Source organism: Aethalodelphis obliquidens, unplaced genomic scaffold (genome assembly GCF_003676395.1).
Source record: "Aethalodelphis obliquidens isolate GAN/ISIS:26980383/991018 unplaced genomic scaffold, ASM367639v1 scaffold6, whole genome shotgun sequence".
Lineage (NCBI taxonomy): Eukaryota > Metazoa > Chordata > Mammalia > Artiodactyla > Delphinidae > Aethalodelphis > Aethalodelphis obliquidens.
Genome location: NW_020837950.1, coordinates 53,695,077 through 53,718,758, shown reverse-complemented (window position 1 = coordinate 53,718,758; position 23,682 = coordinate 53,695,077). Strand labels below are relative to the sequence as shown.

At 33.9% G+C, this 23,682-nt stretch overlaps 1 protein-coding gene across 2 annotated transcripts in view; it reads right to left on the bottom strand.

Moving 5' to 3' along the window:
- Positions 1 to 23,682, bottom strand: part of METTL14 (methyltransferase 14, N6-adenosine-methyltransferase non-catalytic subunit) — a 31,655-nt gene that overhangs the window by 5,772 nt on the left and 2,201 nt on the right. The window contains exons 2-10 of one of the 2 annotated variants that reach the window (XM_027103600.1): positions 21,533 to 21,621; positions 17,655 to 17,742; positions 16,177 to 16,257; positions 15,730 to 15,817; positions 10,804 to 10,894; positions 9,468 to 9,609; positions 5,275 to 5,367; positions 2,414 to 2,530; positions 1,085 to 1,295 (exon numbers count right to left, since the gene is read on the bottom strand). In XM_027103600.1, the coding sequence (XP_026959401.1) occupies positions 1,085 to 1,295; positions 2,414 to 2,530; positions 5,275 to 5,367; positions 9,468 to 9,609; positions 10,804 to 10,894; positions 15,730 to 15,817; positions 16,177 to 16,257; positions 17,655 to 17,742; positions 21,533 to 21,621 (1,000 nt within the window). The remainder of the gene's footprint in view (positions 1 to 1,084; positions 1,296 to 2,413; positions 2,531 to 5,274; positions 5,368 to 9,467; positions 9,610 to 10,803; positions 10,895 to 15,729; positions 15,818 to 16,176; positions 16,258 to 17,654; positions 17,743 to 21,532; positions 21,622 to 23,682) is intronic. The other variant, XM_027103601.1, reaches the window with a different exon arrangement.

Genomic DNA, 23,682 nt, shown 5'->3' with positions numbered 1-23,682 from the left:
AGACTGTTTAAGACAAATAAGATCCTGGCTCATTTCAGCTTTTTTTTTTTTTTTCCTTTCAGCTTTAAACAGCATTTCTAGCATGGTAAGGCCAAACAGGTTGAGTTTATATATTGTGACTGAAGCGATGCAATGTTCTTAAAAGCTACTTCTATATTTTCTGAGAAGAAACAGATGCACTATTATTTCAACAATACTTTGTAAACAAAAGCTGTGCCCTCTATAAAAGAAAATCCTAGTCCATAAGATTATTACTTTCTACTCATTTTTTTTTCAAAATAGTAAATTCACATTATACCGATTTAGTAAAGTGTTAAAATTTTGATGAAACAACATCATGATACATTTAAGGAAAGAAGCCAGGTACTTTAGTTTCTAATAAAGCCAAGATCTGTATTTCACAAAGGTATGGTTATTTTCTGCAGGATCATTTTATTAGCAGACATTTAGTCCTGTCCAAAAAGTCAGTAAGACATTTGGTTCATGCCAAAAGATACTTGAAATTTAGTCCTATCCAAAACATCCATGAGCAAATTTGGTCCATGCCAAATGGTTTTGGACAGGGCCATATATCAAGGACATTTTGGTGTGGACCAAATATCTTACAGACGTTTTGGACAGGACCAAATGTCCTTTATGCATTTCTTCACTCAACACAATATTTACTCAATAACCTGAATGTTGGGTAGAGAGAATAAGACAATCTCCGATTTCTATGAGACTGCATACTAAAGAGACTGACTATAAACATATGCCCAAATGAATCTATAATTCAGATAACGATAAGTGCTATGAAGAAAAAGAAAATAGATTAAAGGGAAAGACAGCAGTGGGAGGAAGGGAGTGGAGTGGCAAGTTGGCTAATTTAGACAGGGTTGTGAGAAAAGATCCATCAGGTATTTGAATGATAGGAGAAAAGTCCATGGAAGAGTACTGAGACAAGACTGAGCTTAGCATATTTGAAGTATAGCAAGAAGAAGAATCAAATATATAAGAATTTTATTTTACATAACACTGTGTGTTCTTTCTTAACATCTATATCCCAAGGAACTATCAAAGGTTTTTTTTCCTCCTGAGGTCTTACCTGGTCGAATTGTACTATCTCTTCCAAATAAATGAAGGCGTCTTCTACCAAGACAAAAATGTTCAATTATATGAAAAATTTCTACAGGCTTTTCTATATTGCCAATTTCAGGTTCTTCTGTGATAATCAAGTCAATGTCAACATTAGCATGAATGAAGTCCCCGTCTGTGCTACGCTTAACAGTTCCTTTGATCCCCATAAGGCAGTGTTCCTAAATAATAATAAGAGCAGAACAATTAATCTCTTTTCATCAACAGTCGTATTTCACAACATTTTACATTTCTGACGTTCCTCAATTCCAAAACAATCCTCATTTCTCTGAATCTTTGGGATATAGGTCTCTGGGCAAAAAACACAAAAGGAAAAACCTGGATCTCTGTATCTGAGAAGACTGCCAGGGAAGCTAGACATTAGAGTATTAAACTTGGGACCATGACATTTTAGAATTGAGTCAACAACCATAGAATCTTTTCCTCTGCAACCCTTGATAATAACTTCTCTTCAGCAGTTATGGGCATGGCACTTGACCTTGGAATCTTAAAATGATGTTATACTGGGCTTCACATGATCCAAGATCAAAACTATATATAAGGTATAAGCCTTTTCATATGGAGAGGACTTCAAGCATGGATACAGACTTATAAATACTCAACATAAGTAAATGTGAAAATCAAATGATTTCCTTTTTTGTTGTTTTTTGACCTCTATTTAATCTGGATGACAGAGTATAGTTTAAATAAATTTAATCTCACTTGACTCCATGAACCAATAATAGCAAGGATGGCTTAGATTCCCTTCAAACAGAATTTCTAGTCCAAGAAAGACTTTAAAAAGACCCTCCACCAGAGTCTCCCTGAAGAGTGAAAGACTGGAGGACAAACTGTTAAACCCTGATAACTAGCTGGGCAGTCCTCTGAAGCAGAGGTTCTCAGTGGTTCTTGTTCAGGTTCTTACGTAGAAAAAAAAAAGGAAGGGGAAAGAAATATTCATCTAAGCTGGCCAGCTATGAGTCTTGCTGCCATTTCTTTTTTCTCAGCATAGAGAAAGGAAAAAAAGCTCGGGGTCAGAAGTACTAAAAGCCCATATCTGACTTAGAATTACAGCAGTTTAGGATATACAGGAATACCTTCTTCAGCTTAGTATAGGTTGATCTGAGTGAATAAAGTATTTTTAAATTAACTTGGACGTATTACTTTAATGCTCAATACCACTTGTACAAGTCAAAGAGAAGGATCTTTCCACCAAAATTAATTAAACAGTATACAGTCATTTGGAAAAGCTTGAGAGAAAATAATGAAAATAAAGAAAACAAAACAGTAAAGGCAATACCTTTGTTCTCTGGAAGACAGCCTTTGGATCTAAAGTCTTAGTCTTCCCAGGATTGTTTTTATTGGTTTTAATCCAACAAATGTCTTCACATCTTCTGTAACCCCACTTGCGTAAACACTAGAAATGAAAGAATTTTTAAAAAAATCCTTAGCTAAAAGAAATAAACAATACTTAAAATAACCAACCAGCATTAAAAACTTCCTAGAGGTTTGAGACATTAAATTCCAAGTGTCACAGTAATTTTGTCTTTGTGCAGAAATAGAAAAAAAGAAATACTAGTCTTTAAATATACAGCCATTATACAGAATACATATACCTTCTGAATATTAATATACAGTTGATATCAAAACATAGAAAGGATTACATAATACTCTGATTCTTTAATACTACCTTCTACTGTCATCAATAGAAAGTTTTAAATCATAAGAAAACTCAGTCCCTCTTTAATCAGAAAATAATTCAAAAGATAATTTTGAATAAATGGGCCACACTCTTCAAAATGTTAAGGTCATGAAAGATAAGAAAAACTAAGAAAGTCTTCCAGATAAAAGAAGATTGAAGAGACATGAAAACTGATGACACTAAGTGATCCTAAGACCAGAAAAAAATTATTTATACTGTATAGATGTTATAAGTGGGACAACTGCAAAAACTGTCTTATTGAGAATAGTATCAAAACAGTGTTAATTTTATGATGCTAATAATTGTACTATTATTATATAAGAAAATGACCTTATCTTTCAGAAATACAACTGAAGCACTTAGGGGGAAAGGGACATTATGTCTAGAATTTACTCTGAAATGGGGGAGGGAAAAATGGAAAGAATGAAAAAGAGTAAAAGAGAGAGTGAGGGGGAGAGGAGAATAAAAAAGTAAATGTGAACATTTGAGTTTCTGGGTGAATGGTAAATGCGGATTGTTGCATAATTTTTAGAACTTTTCTGTAAGACTGAAGTTATTTTGAAATAAAATGTCTTAAAATCAGAAAAAAAAAAAAAAAAAGAAAATTTTGTTCCTTCCACCTCAACTTTCTATCCTCTGACAAAGCTAAAAACTGCTGAAAATGTTCTAACTGATAACTTCTTTCCAAATGAGAGTCTTATGTTATTTTTATGATTTAATACTAAACCTCAAAAATTCAAAGACTTAAAATTGTTATTATATTTCTTTACTGAGTAAAACTTTACTTTCATCTTTATGTAATCTAGACAATAGAGAGATTTGAACCTTAGTGTCCTAGACTATGTTATATATGAACATATAACAAATACTAGCTAAGTGAGTACTCAGAGTGGCATTTTGAGGCCCACAATATGTAGGTGTTGGCTAGCTGCTGGGAAAAAAAACATGAATAAGATATAGTCCTTACCCCTAGTTGATTAAGAGCAAAGTAGGGGGAAATAAGTAAATTGTGCAGTACAATATTGTTGGTACTATGATCAAGTACAAATAGAGATGTAGTGGAACACAAAATTATACACACTTTTCAGGAATGCTCTTATTGTATAAACTGAGATACACCACAAAATGAAACTTAGATTTTTAATTTAAAATCTCAAAAATCAAGATCAGTACCTGTTCCTGTTGCCAAGTATTTGTTTCGCACTGCATTAAATATCACAAGGGCCTAAATCCAACATTTCCTAATCAACTTAGCACAACTCATGAGTATTTATCATGATGAATTATTTTTGTAATCATTTGGAGCCAAAAGCTGCTTTCACCAATATGATAAATTGCTGCATAAACAAATAAGATAAAACCTCCTAATCAATTTCAACCTAATTTGGGGGGTGGGAGAAAAGTCCAAAGCCAGACATTAGAGCTAAAAAAGGTAAATACCAATATACCTATAAAAACATACAGTATGTCTCTATTTTCTTAGATTTTCTATAGCATCTTAGGGAGGTGCCAGCAATAAAATAGATACCCTATATACAGTTATAGTCTTACCATGGATTTAATAAATGACAGAAGCAATGACAGAAGCAATAAATGACAGAACCAACAGTCTCAAACTTGCTATTTATACAAAGAATACACAAGCAATTGCAGAATTTCAGGATTTGAGAACCAATTCATCTCAATATAATCCTACTTAAATTCTTCATCTGTCAAATGGACACCTCCTAAAATTACCAGGATTTAAATGAGATCATAGGCAGTAGATCAAGTAATATTTCCTAAAAATGGAAAGTATTATCCAATAACAAGTGAGGTAACTGAAACACACAGAGTAAATATCTCTTTACCCAAAGTTTCACTGTTGGACATCAGAATTGAGACCAGAACTAGCCACAATGCTTCCATCATAAAAAAGCTTTATTATTTTGTTTCCATTTAGAAATCCAAAATACTCCAATCAAAAAACCAAAAAAAGTTCTGAAAAACAATAAATATAAGGTACTTAAATTGAGATGTTATAACTTCTTTCTCACTCTCATGAATTTATTCAAACTATGTGCTCCAGATGCTGTGTTATTTTTCCAATTTGATTTGCCTTTCATTTGGAATTCAGGAGTTAATGCTAGCCAGAAGAATACTTTTTAGCTACTAATAATGAACAGTAAATGACACTAAGCAGCTTGCTTTTGAGCTGCAATTCAGTTTCAAATCTCTGAACTGTTCTCTTCCTGCAGTTGTAATAAATCATATTTTGATTTATTCACCCCTAATGCTAGTTAACTAAGGGATACTGCCTTTTGTACATTCTTTTTTAAACATTTTTTTCTTCTGAATATTTTAATACTGTTCAAGAAACAAAGGAGAAAATAACATTAATCTTCAAACTTTTTATGCAACATACTGTGTTATTTTTTTCTTACAAATTTAAAAAACCACTTAAAAAAACACCATCTTACCACTCTTCCAAGGTCCAATCCCTCCCCAGAACCACACCAGAGAAAAATAAATGATCGAGGTGCTGCAATCTCATCAATTTCTAACTTCATGATCTGTAAGAAACCAAACCAATATTGCATAGAAGCATTGTTTCCCATTCATCCTAAATCCAAAAGAACAACCATTGAGATTTATCAGGACTTACAGTAAATGTGTTCTTTAAATGTACTAATTTTCATTAGGAAATACAATGGAAAATAAATTTTATTCTTAAAACTTGTTCTTCTGGTTTTTTATTCCCTATTAAGACAACACAGATGCACACATGCACATACATACACTTGATTTTCTATGGAAAGAGTTTACAGGAAACCATATTTATAGAATTACAGAATTTTATAAGTTATGGCTTGAGAGCAACCTGTTACCATTTACAGAAAAACTGAAAAGGGATTAAATTATGCCAAAGATAGGGGCAAAATTAAAACATAACCACAAATGTTTGGGGGAGGACTTGGTTTCCAGTTCTAAATAAAATAAATCAATATACACATTTCAGTATAATGACTAAGTCTGAAATGTCACAAACAATAGACTATAATTGTTTGCTTTGTATTTGTTAAGTGTGTCAATTTTAAAAAAAGTTCTGCAATAATTAAATCTCTAAATTGGGAAAATACCATATACTTGTATAAATGACTATAAAAGCAACCATTTTACATGGTATTCCTTTTCTTTTAGCTTCCTGTCACAGTTAAGAAGTTCCAGAGACAACGGTTCAAGCAAATATTTATTAGTTTCACATATTAAGAAAACCTTAACTTCTACCTGAGTGGATCATAACCACATCATCTATAATTTATCTAGGTAAAAATACATTATTTGACAGTGATAATGGAAAAAAAATTACAATAGGCATAAACCTATTCAGTTTTAAACTTCCTACTTTAAGTCTTGATATATCTCATCTAATATTCTCATAGGAATATGAATTAAAATAAATATGTAATACGCACACACACATAATATTCCTACAAACGTCTATACATGGTATGGCTAAAGATAAGTGATGGCACACATCAGTGAAGAACATTAAGCAAATTACTCTCTTGACATTACAATTATAAATCCTAAATGTTGGTATTTTAAGAAAGTGCTTATATTCTTTTTGTTTTTGTTTTTTGTTTTTGCGGTACGCGGGCCTCTCACTGTTGTGGCCTCTCCCTGTTGTGGCCTCTCCCGTTGCGGAGCACAGGCTCCAGACGTGCAGGCTCAGCGGCCATGGCTCACGGGCTCAGCCGCTCCACGGCATGTGGGATCTTACCAGACCGTGGCACAAACCCATGTCCCCTGCATCGGCAAGCGGACTCTCAACCACTGTGCCACCAGGGAAGCCTGAAAATGCTTATATTCTTAAACAAAACACACTGGCCTCTACTGACTCTCTAATGTGAAAAAGAATACCTGTGAAACCCGAATGCTTTTCTTATTTATACTTTATTTATATTAGCTACTGGCTCTTTCTTTAAGGTATTATCACATAAACGTTAAGAGCTTAGGGCTCTGGGGCCAGACAAAACTTTTCAATATACATATAAAATGGAATTCCTTTATTTCAAAAACTCTGTTAGTTTATCATATATAATTGAAGCTCCTGTACCTTCACTGACCAAACCTTAGAGATTCGCTAGAGAAAATAAAGTTCAACCTAACCACTAATCATAGACATAATAAAATTAATTTTTCAATTTTCTTTTGACTAAATTGACCAAGATTGTTTTACATTATTAATCAATTTTGATGAGGATATGGTGAAATAGATATTTCTTCAACACTACTAGAAGGAATGTAAATTTGTGCAACCTATCTGGAGAAATTCTCAGCAATATCAAGAGCATTACATCTTTAACCTTAAGTTTTGGGGATACTATATACTGTATACTTTTCTGTTTCAACAATAAACACAGATTACACTTATCAGAGGAGAGGAAAAACTTTTGTAAAGTAAAATAAAATAAAAATAAAATAAATAAAATTGCCAGAGGTACTGAAGCTGAAAGGGAAAGCTTCAAGGAAGAAAAACTGAAGTTATTACATCTTGGAAAATAAGTATTATTAACAATAGTTAATAATTATTAACTCGGAAGATGTGCAAGGACTCAAAGCAGTTCTCTATGAAACACCAGTCTAGAATTTCAGTCCTTTCCCTTCCCTACCTCTCTTCTGTGTTCAGTGCTCCTGATCACACTTTCCTCCTCGAAATTCCCTATTCCCTTGGTTTCCGTGACATTCATACTCTCTTGGTTCACCTCATTTATCTTTCACCCATTCTTTTCACATCTCTTTTATAATGTGCCTCTTAAATGTAAGTTTCCTGAGGATTTACAGTAAATCCACACTGTATCTTAATTGAGACTCTATCTCAAGACAAATTCATTTATTCTCATAGGTTTAATGTGTTAACCCTTTAAAATCTGTATTTTGAGATGATCATATCTGTCTTTTAAGTTTCATAATCTTATTACAACCTCTACTTGAATGTCTCACATACACCTCTAAATCAACACATTCAGTATAATCTAATCACTCTAATCCTGCTACTTTTTTTTTTTTTTTCCTGCTACTATTCTTAAATTGACTCTCTCAGCTGGTGATCTCAACCCATTTATCCCAAGATTCAAACTCCTGAGTCATCCTTTACTCTTCCCCTCTTCCCAATCACTAGATCTCGCCAGAAGTATCTACAAAACATTACTGAATTTATCACCTCCTTTCTATTCTTATTAACATCACCCTAAATCAGGGCCCCTTCTTCTCCTAACTAGACTACTGCAACAGTGTTCTATCTGCTCTCCCCTCTCCAGACTTCATTTTCTCTAGTCTATCCTCCTCTATACACTAATCTGACCATTTTACTAAACTGGTTAAAGCCCTTCAAAGACTCCTTAATGCCTTTAGGCATTAAGCTAAGCTTCTAAGAAGACAAGTCCAAGCTTCTAAGAAGACAGCATCTCAAGACAGGCCCAATCTGTGTTCCAACATCAACCTACATACAGACCTCCCTCACCCGTCTCTTTGCCTCCATCCCTTCTGCTCTTGCTGTTCCTTCTGCTTGGAATCCCTAATCTACCCTTTTCTTCAGCTGGCCAATTCCAGCTAATCTATCCATACATACTGTTCATGTGTCATCTCCTCTTTGTTTATGTCCCCCAGCTTCCTCAGCTTGGTCAGTTTTTCTCAGATCACCTTATGCAGTCCTCTATTATTGAACTAACAATATGATAATGCAATTATCTGTTTAGGTCATTGTTTATTTTATCCCATTAAACTGTGTGCCCCTTAAGGCCAAATACTAAGTCTTATGCATCTTTCAATCTCCAGTACCTAGTTGCCTAGTACAAAGTGGTGCTGAATAAATATTTGTTATTTTTGTTATTGATCAGTAGAAACAGGTTACTTTATGTAACTAACTGAAGCTATCAGCTTGTTCAATTTTATTCAGGAAAATATAACATCACAATTATATAATACTGAATTATATCACAATTATATAATACGTATGTCCCTTAAATCTATTATACTGTAAGTTCTTTAAAGAGTAGAAATTATGTTCATATGTGTGTGTGTGTGTGTGTGTGTGTGTATACACGTATACTCTGATGTTTACTAAAACTAACCAAATATGGAATGTTATCAACCAATCTGTTTTTAGACTTATTTCTAGCTATACATTCAAGGACTCTAAGACTGGAATTTTGAGTCTTCCACAGACGATTTACTCACTACCTGCTCAACTTCTGCCTCAAAAAGACAAATCAGGGCTTCCCTGGTGGCGCAGTGGTTGAGAGTCCGCCTGCCGATGCAGGGGACACGGGTTCGTGCCCCAGTCTGGAAAGATCCCACATGCCGTGGAGCGGCTGGGCCCATGAGCCATGGCCGCTGAGCCTGCGCGTCTGGAGCCTGTGCTCCGCAATGGGAGAGGCCACAACAGTGAGAGGCCCGCGTACCAAAAAAAAAAAAAAAAAAGACAAATCAGACTGAAGATATAATAATATTTGTTAATGTACCTTAGACCTTCAGCCATAATATATACTATAAATCTATATTTACAATTCCTAAAAAAGTAGGGATATTTATAATATTACTTTCTGATCAGACATATATTTATTTGAAAAATAAATAATTCATTACAATGTAGAAAGTTTGATCATACATCATCCCAAGTCCAGCATTTTTCATTAGCAGTGATGCCAGTCTCTCTGTAATATTCTTCTAAAGGGGGTTCAAGAAGAATCACATCAAACTTGGGTGTTAGTTCTCTGATGTCAAAGGCTTCTATATCTGCTTGTAAGTACCTATTTGATTAAAGCATAAAATGTAAGAGATTTTCAAATACTTTACAGTGGTAATGAAAGAAATTTCTTAAATATTTCCTAAACACTATTTACAAAGTCACCATGAGCTAATTACTGAATACCTTTTTATGGAGGAGTATCCTTCCTCAGTACAGACAGTAAACTATCTACCAGTGCTCTTCCAGAGGACATGGATACACTCACACCACAAAGTAAAATCACAGTCCCACACGAACATCCAAAATACAAACTTCTCTCATTTCTTATATTGAAAATCCATACTCAGATGAGTGTCTGAGCCCTTTTCCATTATCATCTTAATATTCCAAAGAATACCATATTACTTTTTCCACAATTGTTAAATTAGAAAAACTATTTGTTAGTAAGTTTTAAATTCCTCCCTCTAAAAAAGTTTCTAAAAATGGACATAATTTTCTTTCCTTAGTTTGTGCCTTAGTAATATTGTTTAACAGTTTTTTCTAGCTACTTAGTATAAATTACTACTAGCCTTTACTTAATGGTTATTTCCACATAGTATGAAAGTATTTTAAATATAAAATACTTTAAATGTAAGAGTGTTTTTAAATAGGATGAATATTAGTCTGCTAAAATTTTTGCCACAAACTCAGACTTCTTTGCGGTTCTTCTAATCATTAACAGTATACATTTTAGCAAACTGTTAAATGTACAAAATGTTCAAAGTAAGCTAAATGTGAAATAAAGAGAGTCTCCAATTTCAAAGACCTTAAACACATTTTTTTAGGGAAGCATTAGTCGTTTAGCAAAGGTTAAAATGAATTTTTGTATTCCAAAATGTTAATAGCATCTCTGGTTGCTGAGTTATAATTAACTTTCATTTTCTTACTTTCCCTAAGTTTTCTAACTTTCTTCAATAAATAATTCTTGAGAAGAAAAGTCATTTAAAAACATTTTAAGATAATCAGGAATACAACAAATATGATTTTCTAAGAAAAAAATTTAAATTAGTAATTTAAAATAAATTGTCTAGAAAACTGAAAATAAATTAAATGAGAACCTACTGTGTACTCAGCACTGGAGTTTCAAACTAATATATTAAGAAAGAGAATGTGTTAACCTTACAAAGACAGTGAATTTTTTTCAAACAGAAAAGGGGTAACATGATAAAAAGACTAATATTTTAAGCCTGAGTTGGGAACAAAAAACCCCACTTACATAGGAGGAGTGTTAGATTTAGCTATTAGCTCATCCTTCAGCCTGATGAGCTCCCTCAGTTTAGGGTATTCTTCAAATCTGTCAGCCAAACCTGAAGAGGAAACATAGTAAATTCCAAATTTCAATACAAATGAGTATCAGTGCATTCAAACGTGACAAGCCTGCTCAGAACACAACAATACACAACCACCTCTTCATCCTCACATCCTTTTAAAAAAGTCTGAGGACTTTTAAACAATTCATATATACATTTTATATACCTAATGACCCTAATCCCACATGCAGGCAAACTCCCAGATGTTCTAAAGCCCAGATCAAGTCAATTAACCATTTAATTTCTCAAATTTATTAAATTAACTAACCTGCTTATAGCATCAAATTTTGCCATTCTGTTCTCAGGAAAAGAAAAATTTTTCTTTCAATCATGCTTTTTGCATTTTCTTTTTACTCAAAAAAGTCTTTCTCCCAAAGAATCTAGTGATTGTTAAAATTTTTACTTAGTTTCTTAGACAGTTATCCAAAGCAGAGAAAATGAGGATTTCTCTTCTTTACTACTGATGATCTTAAATTAAGTGGCTACACTTTATGGACAAAATCCCAGAACAAATCTAGTTAAAAAGATAATGAGTCCCTAACAGTCATTAGCTCACACCTCATTCACTCTGATTACTTATCTAAATTGTACTACCAATTCCAAGATAAGTCACTTTCTCTAAGAATATTTCCTATATCAATATTTATAGTTTTAAAGATCTCACTCCACATTATTATAAACCAAATCCTCAGATACATTTTCAAGCTTAAGACCTTGAAAAACATCTCCAAGTTCCATAAAGGTTAAAAACAGGAGACTTGTTCCCATGTCCTCAAAAATATTTAAATCTCTGAGCCTCAGAAGAGATTTTAGGTAAAACAACATAATAACTGTTTAAACAACTGTAGGAGTAAGTAGGGCTTGAATATCAAAGATTCCTAAAAGTTTTTATTTTGTTTTTTCTTTCTTCCCTACAAGAAGCATATTCATGACAACATAAATTATATAAACATCTTAAGTTGAAAACCAGAAGTACATTTTAATAACTTTAATATCAAAGAGTAAAAAAGTGAAAGATTTTATAAAGCCTCCTCAATCAGTGGCTACAGATCAAATTTCAAATGAAACAAGTTTGAAGATTTTAGTACAGTCAGGTTTCAATCACAATAGAGTCAGCTCTCAATCATCTACAAAACAGGTACACCTTTTTCTCAATCCATAATAGTTTCCTAAGTACATTTTCTTTGCCTTGGAGAAGAAAGCAGAAAGTCTGATAATGAAATTTGGTTATATCAATATAACTTATCATAACTTTGAGGAGAAAAACAGCTTTCTGAAGTATAATTGATAAATAAAAACCTTATATATTAAACCTATATTTAACGTATGCAATTCGATGAGTTTGAACATATGCATACACCTGTGAAACCATCACCACAATCAAGGTAAGACATATCAATAACCTCCAAAAGTTTCTTTGTGTTCCTCTGGTTTTAGTGTGTGTGCATGTGTATGTGTGTGTGGTAAGAACACTTAAGTAAGATGAAATCTACCCTCTTAAATTTTTTTAAGTACTGCTGACTATAGTCAACAGTATTGCTGACTACAGACAATTTGCTACACAACAGATCTACAGAAAAAATTTATCTTGCATAACTGAAATTTTATACCAATTGAACAACAACTCCCCATTTTCCTCTCTCTCTAGACCCTGACAATCACTCCTGCATTCTCTGCTTCTATGAGACTGACTACTCCAGGTACCTTATAAAAGTGTATGTATTTATATACACATACTATTTTAGGTACCTCTGTAAGTGCATGCATATTTGTCATCCTATGACTGGTCTATTTCACTTACCATTATCATAACTTTTTGTGCTACATCTAAATTTTGCCTGTGAAAACATTAAAATCAGTTTCTACATGTTGCTTATAAACAAGAAAGGAAAAAATAAATTGGATTACATCAAAATTAAAATTTTTGTGTTGCAAATGGTACCAACAAGAAAGTGAAAAGACGGGAATTCCCTGGCGGTCCGGTGGTTAGGACTGCGCTCTCACTGCCAAGGGTGTGGGTTCAATCTCTGGTCGGGGAACTAAGATCCTGCAAGCCGCAGTGTGGCCAAAAGAAAGACAACCCACAGAATGGGAGAGAATATTTGCAGATCATACATCTGATAAGGGACTTGTACTGAGAATATATAAAGAACTCGTACAATGTAATAATAAAAAGACAAATTACCAATTAAAAAATAAGCAGGGTTTAGACATCTCTCTAAAGTAGGTATTTAAGTAGAAAAATATGCATAGGAAAAGATTCTTAATATCATTAGTCACTAAGGCAATGTAGATCAAAACCACAATGAAATACTACTTTATACCACTAGGACTGCTATAATTAAAAAGACAGATAATAAAATGTCAAGAGTGGTAAGAAACTGGAAGCCTCACATATTGTTGGTAGGAATGTAAATGGTACAACTGCTCTGAAAAACATTTGGGCAGTTCCTCAAAAAGTTAAACATAGAATTACCACATGACACAGCAATTCCACTCCCAGGTATATACCGAAGAGAAATGAAAGCATACATTTACACAAAAACTTTACATGAATATTCATAGTAGCAGAGTTTATAACAATCAAAAAGTGGAAACAAAAAAAAAAAAAAAAAGTGGAAACAACACAAATGAATAAATGAAATGTGGTATGTACATACAATGGAATATTTGGCAATAAAAAGAAATGAAGTACTGATAATATGCTGCAACATCAATGGCCCCTGAAAACATTATGTTAAGTGAAAAAAGCCCAGTCACGAAATATCACATGTTGTATGAGTCCAATTATATGAAATGTCTAGAATAGGCAAACTGATAGACAATAGTCAATTAATGATTACTTAAGGCTGGGGGGCAACTGTGGGAGAAGGAATGGGAATTGACTGCTAATGAGTACTGAATTTCTTTAGGGGAGATGAAAATGTTCTAAGGATGTGGAGAAAGGGGACTTGTACACTGTCGATAGGAATGTAAATCAGTGCAGCCACTGTGGAAAACAGTATGGAGGTTTCTCAAAAATCTAAAAATAGAACTACCACATGATCCAGCAACTCCATTTCTGGGTATATATCTGAAGAAAATGAAAACACTAATTCAAAAAGATACACGCACCCCAGTGTTCTTAGCAGCATTATTTACAATAGCCAAGAAATGGAAGCAACCTAAGTGTCCAGCAAAGGTAAATGGATAAAGACAATGTGCCATATATATACATACATATACACACACACACACACACACACACACACAATGTGGTGTATACACACATACACACACACACTTACTACTCAGCCATAAAAAAAAGTGAAATTTTGCCTTTTGCAACAACATTGATGGATTGGAGGGTATTATGCTTAGTGAAATAAGTCAGACAGAGAAAGACAAATACTGTATATTATCACTTATACGTGGAATCTAAAAAATAAACTAGTGAATACAACAAAAAAGAAACAGACTCACAGATAAAGAGAACAATCTAGTGGTTACGGGGGGGAGAAGTGGGGAGAGCAAAATAGGGGGAGGGGATTAAGAAGTGCAAACTTCTATGCATATAATAAATAAGCTACAAGGATATACTGTACAGCAGAGAAAATACAGCCAATATTTTATAATAACTATAAATGAAATATAATCTTTAAAAATTGTAAAACACTATTTGTACACCTAAAACTTATATAATATTGTAAATCAACGATACCTCAATTTTTTAAAAAGTTCTAAAATTAGATTGTGGCAATGGTTGCACAAATCTATAGATATTCTTAAAAAACTCAATTATATTCTTTAAATGGGTGCACTGTATGGTACATGAATTCTCTCAGTCAAGCTGTTTTTAAAAATGTAGGGATAATGCCTTTGGTAAGCTTATCGGTAGACTGGACACAGCTGAGAAAAGATTCTGAGCGTGACGATCTCTCAATAGAAACCTCAAAAACTGAAAAGTAAATAGAACAAAAATTGGAAAAAAAAAAAAAGCCAGACTATCTAAGGAATGTGGGACAACTACAAAAGGTAAAATGTGTAATGGAAATATAAGAAGGAGAAAAAACAGAAAGAGGAACAGAAGAAATATTTGAAATAATAATGACTGAGAATTTTCCCAAAATAATGTCAGACATCAAACCCCAGACACAGGAAGCTCAGAGAGTACCAAAGAGGATAAACGCAAAAAAAACCCAAAGCAAACAAAACCCAGCTATACCTACACATATCATTTTCAAACTACAGAAAATCAAAGCTAACGAAAATATTCTGAAAGAAACCAGAAAAAAAAAAAACCAAACCTATTGAGGAACAAAGTTAAGAATTATACCCAACTTCTCAGAAACAAGCAAGAACAGGGTGAAGTAAAATACTTAAAAGTGTTGAAAGAAAGAAAACACCAATCTAGAATTCTGTACTTTGCAAAATTAATCTTTCAAAAGTAAAGGAAAAATAAAGACTTTCTCAGGCAAACAAAAATTGAGGGAATTTGTTGCCAACAGGCCTGCCTTGCAAGAAATGTTAAAAGAAATTCTTTAGACAAAAGGAAAATAATATAAGTCAGAGAATCAGATTTACATAAAGAAAGGAAGAGCATCGAAGGAATAAATGAAGGCAAAATAAAAATGAGGGATAGTTACAGAACCAAAATGAAGGAAAGATGGAAGGAAGAAGGAAAAAAGTAACACTGCTTGATGGAAAAAGAGAGTGTACTAGAAGTACTAAGAATGGAAAGGGGAAGCCAAGCCAGGAAAAATAACTTTGTTAGAAATAAACCACAAAATGGATAAATTACATGCATGTAATCAACAGCTAGCAATAGCATATTCCCAACAAATCTGACATACCTACATCTCTGATGAAATTTTGAGGTCTATGTCCGGTGTCTACAAAATGTTGGCAGTAATCATTATGGGGATTTAAACTCTGTGTTCCCTAAAGAAAACGTCAAAATTAAATAAACAGCATTCGCTCTGAGGGCAGATACACTAACTCTGTACTTTATTTTTTATTATGAGGCCATACAAAATATAAGTTAATTGACATTAAAAAAAACAGAAAACATCACTATTAAAATAATAGTATTACAATTCAGTATCTACAGACATTAATAAAGCATTATCTCATCCTAAATGGGCAAGCATCAGAAGAATATTTCATGAATAATTTTAAATGATCTTTATAATAATGATCCCTCAATAACTGAAAAAATCTTGAAAACAAATAAGTATTTAAAATCTTTTCAGGCATAGAGCTGAAATGTGAAGTTATGGACGTGAAAATTATTTTTTTACCTTAAGAAAAGTACTAGAATCTTTGTAAATCTCTTCTTCATATGGCAAATTCTCTTCCTCCTGTTGCAGTTCTAATTCATCCTTGGAAAAGGAAGTATACATTTTATGTATAAGAGGAGTATCTTACATATTATGATATCTCGAGTATTAAGACTCATATAAATATTTTCTTTCCCTAAGACACAATAAAGTTTTCAAATTACTGTTAAACTCAAATATTGAAGTCAGGACTTCCCTGGTGGTCCAGTGGTTAAGAATCTGCCTTCCAACGCAGGGGACACGGGTTGGATCCCTGGTCAGGGAACTAAGATCCCACATGCCGTGGGGGAACTAAGATCCCACGTGCCGCAGGGCAAGTAAGCCCGTGTGCGCGGCCGACAGCTAGAGAGAAGCCCACGGGTGGCAATGAAGAGCCCACATGCCACAACTAAGGCCTGATGCAGCCAAATAAATAAATATATAAAATACAAATTAAAAAAAATTTGTTTTAATCTAAAAAAAAACTTGAAGTTTTTGCTTTCTCATCATTAGCTGTAACTAGTTATGCTTATAATATATAAAATAAATATTTCTTTTTCATTCTCTTCAGTAATAATTGTCTATAACTACTAATTTTGTTGACTAAGTTATCTAGGATTATTTATCTCTGATATAATAACTTAAATATTAGAATTTAGCTCAAATCATGAAAGATATGACCACCAATGGGGCAATTTTATTTCTACTAGATCAAACCATATGAAACTGCTATTTTATGAGTCAAAAATGTTAAAATATCAGAAACTGTATATGGTTTGACCTAATATAATCACAAATAGTTAAGTTATATAAGAGGATATAGCAAATGCAACCAATACACAAGAGAATATCTATGAAATTAGATAATTATACCTAAAGATTTACTGAAACTATTTATCCTCTTCTCTATTGAATATAGTTCTATGACAATTAATTTGAAAAAAATGGAGGTAGGTTTTTTTGTCCTTAACTTTCTTTCTTTTCAACTACATATTGTAATTACAAGTTGAGAAGCTGGGTTTTTGCCTTGGGCCTCTGTCAGAAATGGTTCTACACTGCTGTCTAGCCCATGAGTTCTCAAAATATTTTAATTGTACTACCCTATATTGTTAACATGGAATAATGCAACTCAAAGAAGACAGTATTGTAGCCCCTCGAAATATGATTGAATTATCCAAAGTTTCTGATACATCTACCTCCTTACTCTTATTTAAGAATGCTATTGCCTAGTGCTTACTAGGCATTATGCTAAGTGCTTCATATACATCACCTAATTTAATCCACATACTTCTTGTGTTAAACTGATATAAATGTCTTAAATTTACCTAATTACATCAACAATTATTCAGTATTCTGTCAAAATTCAGCTTCTGTCAAATTTTATTTTCCTGGGTAAGACTCTACGGATTGTAAGGACTTATTTTCTTCTTGACCATAAAATTGTCCCATTCTCTACTTGCCTTATATTCTTCCATTTTGTCTTCATCTGTCTCTCCTTCATCCTGATACTTACGTTTTGCATTTGGAGCAGAGGTATCATAGGAAGCCCTGAAAATTAAAACTGAAATATCACTCACAAATACATACAAGATGTATAAATGTCTCCATTAATAATATTAAAGAACCGGTTATAAAAACAGAACAAGGCAAATTTTTCCTGACTAAACAGTATCTATTCACCCAGTTTATAAATCTTAAAAGTAACACAACCTGACGAATAATCTGTACTTTTTTTTGAGAAAGCAAACAAATAAGAAACTAAGCTTTTATAAGGTATGCATGGCAAAAAGAAACTTCTACATTATGTATCATTCTAATGTGTCTTGAGCAAAACTGATGTTCTATAAAGGATCATAAAGACTACTACAAGCAACTATATGCCAATAAAATGGACAACCTGGAAGAAATGGACACATTTTTAGAAAGGTAAAAAATTCCCAGACTGAACCAGGAAGAAACAGAAAATATAAACAGACCAATCACAAGTAATAAAATTGAAACTGTAATTAAAAATCTTCCATCAAACAAAAGTCCAGGAACAGATGACTTCACAGGTGAATTCTATCAAACATTTGGAGACGAGCTAACACCTATCCTTCTCAAGCTCTTCCAAAAACTGCAGATGGAGGAACACTCCCAAACTCTATTAATCTCTATTAAAAGGATCATACACCATGATCAAGTGGGATTTATCCCAGTAATGCAAGGATTCTTCAATATATGCAAATCAATCAATGTGATACACCATATCAACAAATTAAAAAATAAAAACCATATGATCATCTCAATAGATGCAGAAAAACTTCGACAAAAATTTGACAAAATTAACACCCATTTAAGATAAAAACTCTCCAGAAAATGGGCATATAGGGCACCTACCTCAACATAATAAAGGCCATATATGACAAACCCACAGCAAACATCATTCTCAATGGTGAAAAACTGAAAGCATTTCCTCTAAGATCAGGAACAAGACAAGGATGTCCACTCTCACCACTATTATTCAACATAGTTGTGGAAGTCCTAGCCACGGCAATCAGAAAAGAAAAAGAAATAAAAGGAATACAAATTGGAGGGACTTCCCTGGTGGCACAGTAGTTAAGAATCCACCTGCCAATGCAGGGGACACGGGTTCGAGCCCTGGGCCGGGAAGATCCCACATGCCGCGGAGCAACTAGGCCCATGTGCCACAACTACTGAGCCTGCGCTCTAGAGCCCACGAGCCACAACTAATGAAGCCCACGTGCCTAGAGCCCATGCTCCGCAACAAGAGAAGCCACCACAATGAGAAGCCCACGCACTGCAATGAAGAGTAGCCCCTGCTCGCTGCAACTAGAGAAAGCCTGTGCACAGCAACAAAGACCCAACACAGTGAAAAATAAATATTTTTTTTAAAAAAGGAATACAAATTGGAAAAGAAGAAGTAAAACCATTGCTGCTTGCAGATGACATGATGATACACACAGAAAAACCCTACAGATGCCACCAGAAAACTGCTAGAGCTAATCAATGAATTTGGTACAGGATACCAAATTAATGCACAGAAATCTCTTGCACCCCTATACACTAACTACAGGAGATAAGAAAAATAAATTAAGGAAACAATCCCATTTATCAATGCAACAAAAAGAATAAAATACCTAGGAATAAACCTACCTAATGAGGCAAAAGACCTGTACTCAGAAAACTATAAAACACTGATGAAAGAAATCAAATATGACACTAACAGATGGAGAGATATACCATGTTCTTGGATCTGAAGAATCAATATTGTGAAAATGACTATATTGCCCAAAGCAATCTACAGATTCAATGCAATCCCTATCAAATTACTAAAGGCATTTTTCACAGAATCAAAACAAAGAATTTTACAATTTATATGGAAACAGAAATGGCGCCATATAGCCAAAGCAATATTGAGAAAGAAAAAGAGCTGGAGGAACCAGGCTCCCAACTTCAGACTCTACTACAAAGCTATAGTAATCAAGACAGTATGGTACTGACACAAAAAAAGAAATATAGATCAGTGGAACAGGATATAAAGCCCAGAGATAAACCCCCCACACCTATGGTCACCTTATCTTTGATAAAGGAGGCAAGAATATACAATGGAGAAAAGTCAGCCTCTTCACTAAGTGGTGCTGAGAAAACTGGACAGCTACATATAAAAGAATGAAATCAGAACACTACCTAACACCACACACACAAAAAAACTCAAAATGGATTAAAGACCTAAATGTAAGACTGGACACCAAAAGACTCTTAGAGGAAAATGTAGGAAAAACACTGACATAAATCACAGCAAGATGTTTTTTGACCCACCTCCTAGAGTAATAAAAATAAAAACAAACAAATGGGACCTAATGAAACTTTAAAGCTTTTGCACAGCAAAGGAAACCATAAACAAGACCAAAAGACAACCCTCAGAATGGGAGAAAATATTTGCAAATGAAGCAACTGACAAAAGATTAATCTCCAAAATATACAAACAGCTCATGCAGCTCAATATCAAAAAAACAGATAACCCAACCGAAAAATGGGTGGAAGACCTAAATAGACATTTCACCAAAGAAGACATACAGGTGGCCAAGAGGCACATGAAAAGATGCTCAACATCACTAATTATTAGAGAAATGCAAATCAAAACAACAATGAGGTATCACCTCACACCAGTCAGAAAGGTCACCATCAAAAAAACCTATGAACAGTAAATGCTGGAGAGGGTGTGGAGAAAAGGGAACCCTCTGGCACTGTTGGTAGAAATGTAATTTGATACAGCCACTATGGAGAACAGTATGGACATTCATTAAAAAACTAAAAATAGAACTACCATATGACCCAGCAATCCCACTACTGGGCATATACCCTGAGAAAACCATAATTCAAAAAGACACATGTACCCCAATGTTCATTACAGCACTATTTACAATAGCCAGGACATGGAAGCAACCTAAATGTCCAACGACAGAGGAATGGATAAAGAAGATGTGGTACATGTATACAATGGAATATTACTCAGCCATAAAAAGGAACGAAATTGGGTCACTTGCAGAGATGTGGGTCGACTTAGAGTCTGTCATACAGAGTGAAGTAAGTCAGAAAGAGAAAAACAAATATCATATATTAACACATATATGTGAAATCTAGAAAATGGTACAGATGAACCTATTTGCAGGGCAGGAATAGAGACAAAGTAGTAGAGAACAGATGAGTGGACACAGGGGGCAGAGGGAAGGGGAGGGTGGGATGAACTGGGAGATTAGGACTGACATATATTCACCACCATGTGTAAAATATCTAGTGGGAACCTGCTGTATAGCACAGGGAGTTCAGCTTGGTGCTCTGTGATGACCTAGGTGGGTGGGATAGCAGGGGGTGGGAGGGAGGTCCAAGAGGGAGGGGATATATGTATACATATAGCTGATTCACTTCACTGTACAGCAGAAATTAACACAACATTGTGAAATAATTATACTCCAATAAAAAAAAAACTGATAACTACAATACTGAAAAATTCTAAATGCTTTATGAACTATCAAGTCAATACCACTTTTAGGGCAAATTGTGTTTTTTTTAATAAGGATTTTTTAAATAAAATTATATATGGTATATAAGCTAATTCCTAGCCTAACATTCCATTTTCTAACTACTTTATAAATGAAAACTTACTGTATTCAGATAATATTTCATAATTCATGAACTAACAATAAAAACCAATGTTTCCTAAATCTGTATGCTGATACTTATAACAACACACTTCATACCTAGGATTATTGTTTATTAAAACAGTGATCCTTTCACAAATACTAACATGTCACTAAAAAAATATTCAACTGACCTGCAAGTTTCTCTTGTTTCAGCAATTTCTCTCTGCTCATCTTTGCTATTTAACACAGCACCAATACTGTCAGCACTTTCAGCTCCCAACTGAGAAAAGGCAAAAACCAAAAATTAGATGACAGTGTACTGAATAGCCTTCCTAGTCATTTGTAGCAGCATTTAATACATCAAGTATTAAAAAAAAAAAACAACCCGTAACTACTGCAGCAGGCAAATGGACAAATTACCTTGCAGGAAAAACAGAAAACACCTTGGAGCAAAACCATGTTAATTAAGAATGATTTTGCCAGCTGAAAAGTATTTTATGCTTTCAGTTATTTTGAAATTAAAACAATTAACTTGACCAATCCTCTACTTTTAAAGCAAATAATAAAACACAATTTAGCAGCAGTAGCAATAACAAAACAACAAAAAAAGCAGCTAACATAGTGTTTATAGTGTGATATGCACTATGTTAAACACTCTGCATCCATCAGCTCACGTATTGTACCTTATTTATTCCATGCCGTAATAAATACCTTTTCAGTTTTATTCAAGCCAAGCCTTTATAATGATTATAGGCACAATACTAAACTTTACAAAAACCTGAAAAATAGTGATGCAAATTCGGGTTGGCAGTTCGGGAAATTTTGCAAAATACAACAAATGTAAACAAATCACTAGTTGAAATAGGCCTGGCTACATAGTGTGGGATCAATTCATGGAAAACTTTAAAAGCCAAACCAAGAAGTATAGAACGCAATTTACAGGCCACGAGGAACCACTTAATATTTTTAAGCACACGAAGGGCATGAGGAAATCTGCATTAAATAATCCCTTAGCTCAAGAAAGGCGAGAAGGCACACTACAATATTAGAGCTGCAAGTCCCCAGCCTTGATCTTAAACAATTACCACTGCCTCTTTAGACTACCCACTTCATGACTCCCCTAAGGTTTCCCCAATGATAAATCTCTTCCAATATATCAACTGTTCCTGATATTTTAACTCTTCCATAAAATCTTCCTGACCCCTATTCTCTTTAGTCAGAAAACACATTTATTCCCATAGGTGGAATGCTTTATAACCTTCTTCCCAAGACTGAGTCGGACTCCCTTCAAATCTCAGATGAGTACATTTCTTCTGAGGGTCCTTCCATGAACACTATCTACAGAATAGGTAGCCTTTCCATTATTTTTACCTCCTCATTTCCTCATTCCGATCATAGCACTTAATACACCCTTTTTGTTTTACTTTTGTTTCACAGTCGCTATCACAACTTCCAAATTTTTATTTGTACAATTCAATTACTTTATCAGTTTACTTTTGTTTACTTCTCCTCCACTGAAATGTTAGCTCACTGAGGGGAAGAACTCTGTCCTGTTGATATCTGTATGTTCAGCAGCTACTATAACATCTGACTTATAGTACATGCTTATAAATATGTGAATGAACCAATGAGATTTTCTACCAAGGTGTAAATTAGAATACAATGTTTTACAAGAGGAACGCTTTAAATCAAATTGTGCTTACATATATAATTGTCTTCTCATGCTCCAACATTTTTAAAAAATTGTGGAATGACTGGAGTAACAGACTTTCCATTGTGGTAGCACTAAATATATTATTTGAATAACTATGACAATTTGGAATCATTTGAAAGCACGTATAATTTTTTGAAACAAAGCTACAAGTTAAATAAAAACAGGTGTAAATCATTGGTGATAGCATCAATTGCCACAATCGTGGTCTGGGCCTATATACTGCATCCGATATCTTCATCCAGCAGCCAAGTCAGTCAAGCAAATTATACACACTTGAGTTGTGCTCTACTCTGACAGACCATCAATCAACAAAAATTTATTAAAAACTTACTTTGGGCAAGAAACAAAGTTAGGATAGAAGATTAAGCCAACAGGAATTAAATGCAAAGACGCTGCACGCAAACTGTTTATATTCTGTATGATGGTTAATAATATACAGTAGTGGACGCAACAGTAAGGAAAATGGATGCTCAGAGGGAGAAGAGTCTAAGCCAGGGAGATCACAATAGGTTTCATCACAAAATTCTGACCTGGGCTGTCACAGAGGATAGACAGAAATCAGAAAGAAAGGACAACTTTTAAAAATCATAAAGTATGTACTGCACAAATCACGTTCCGGAGAGTAAT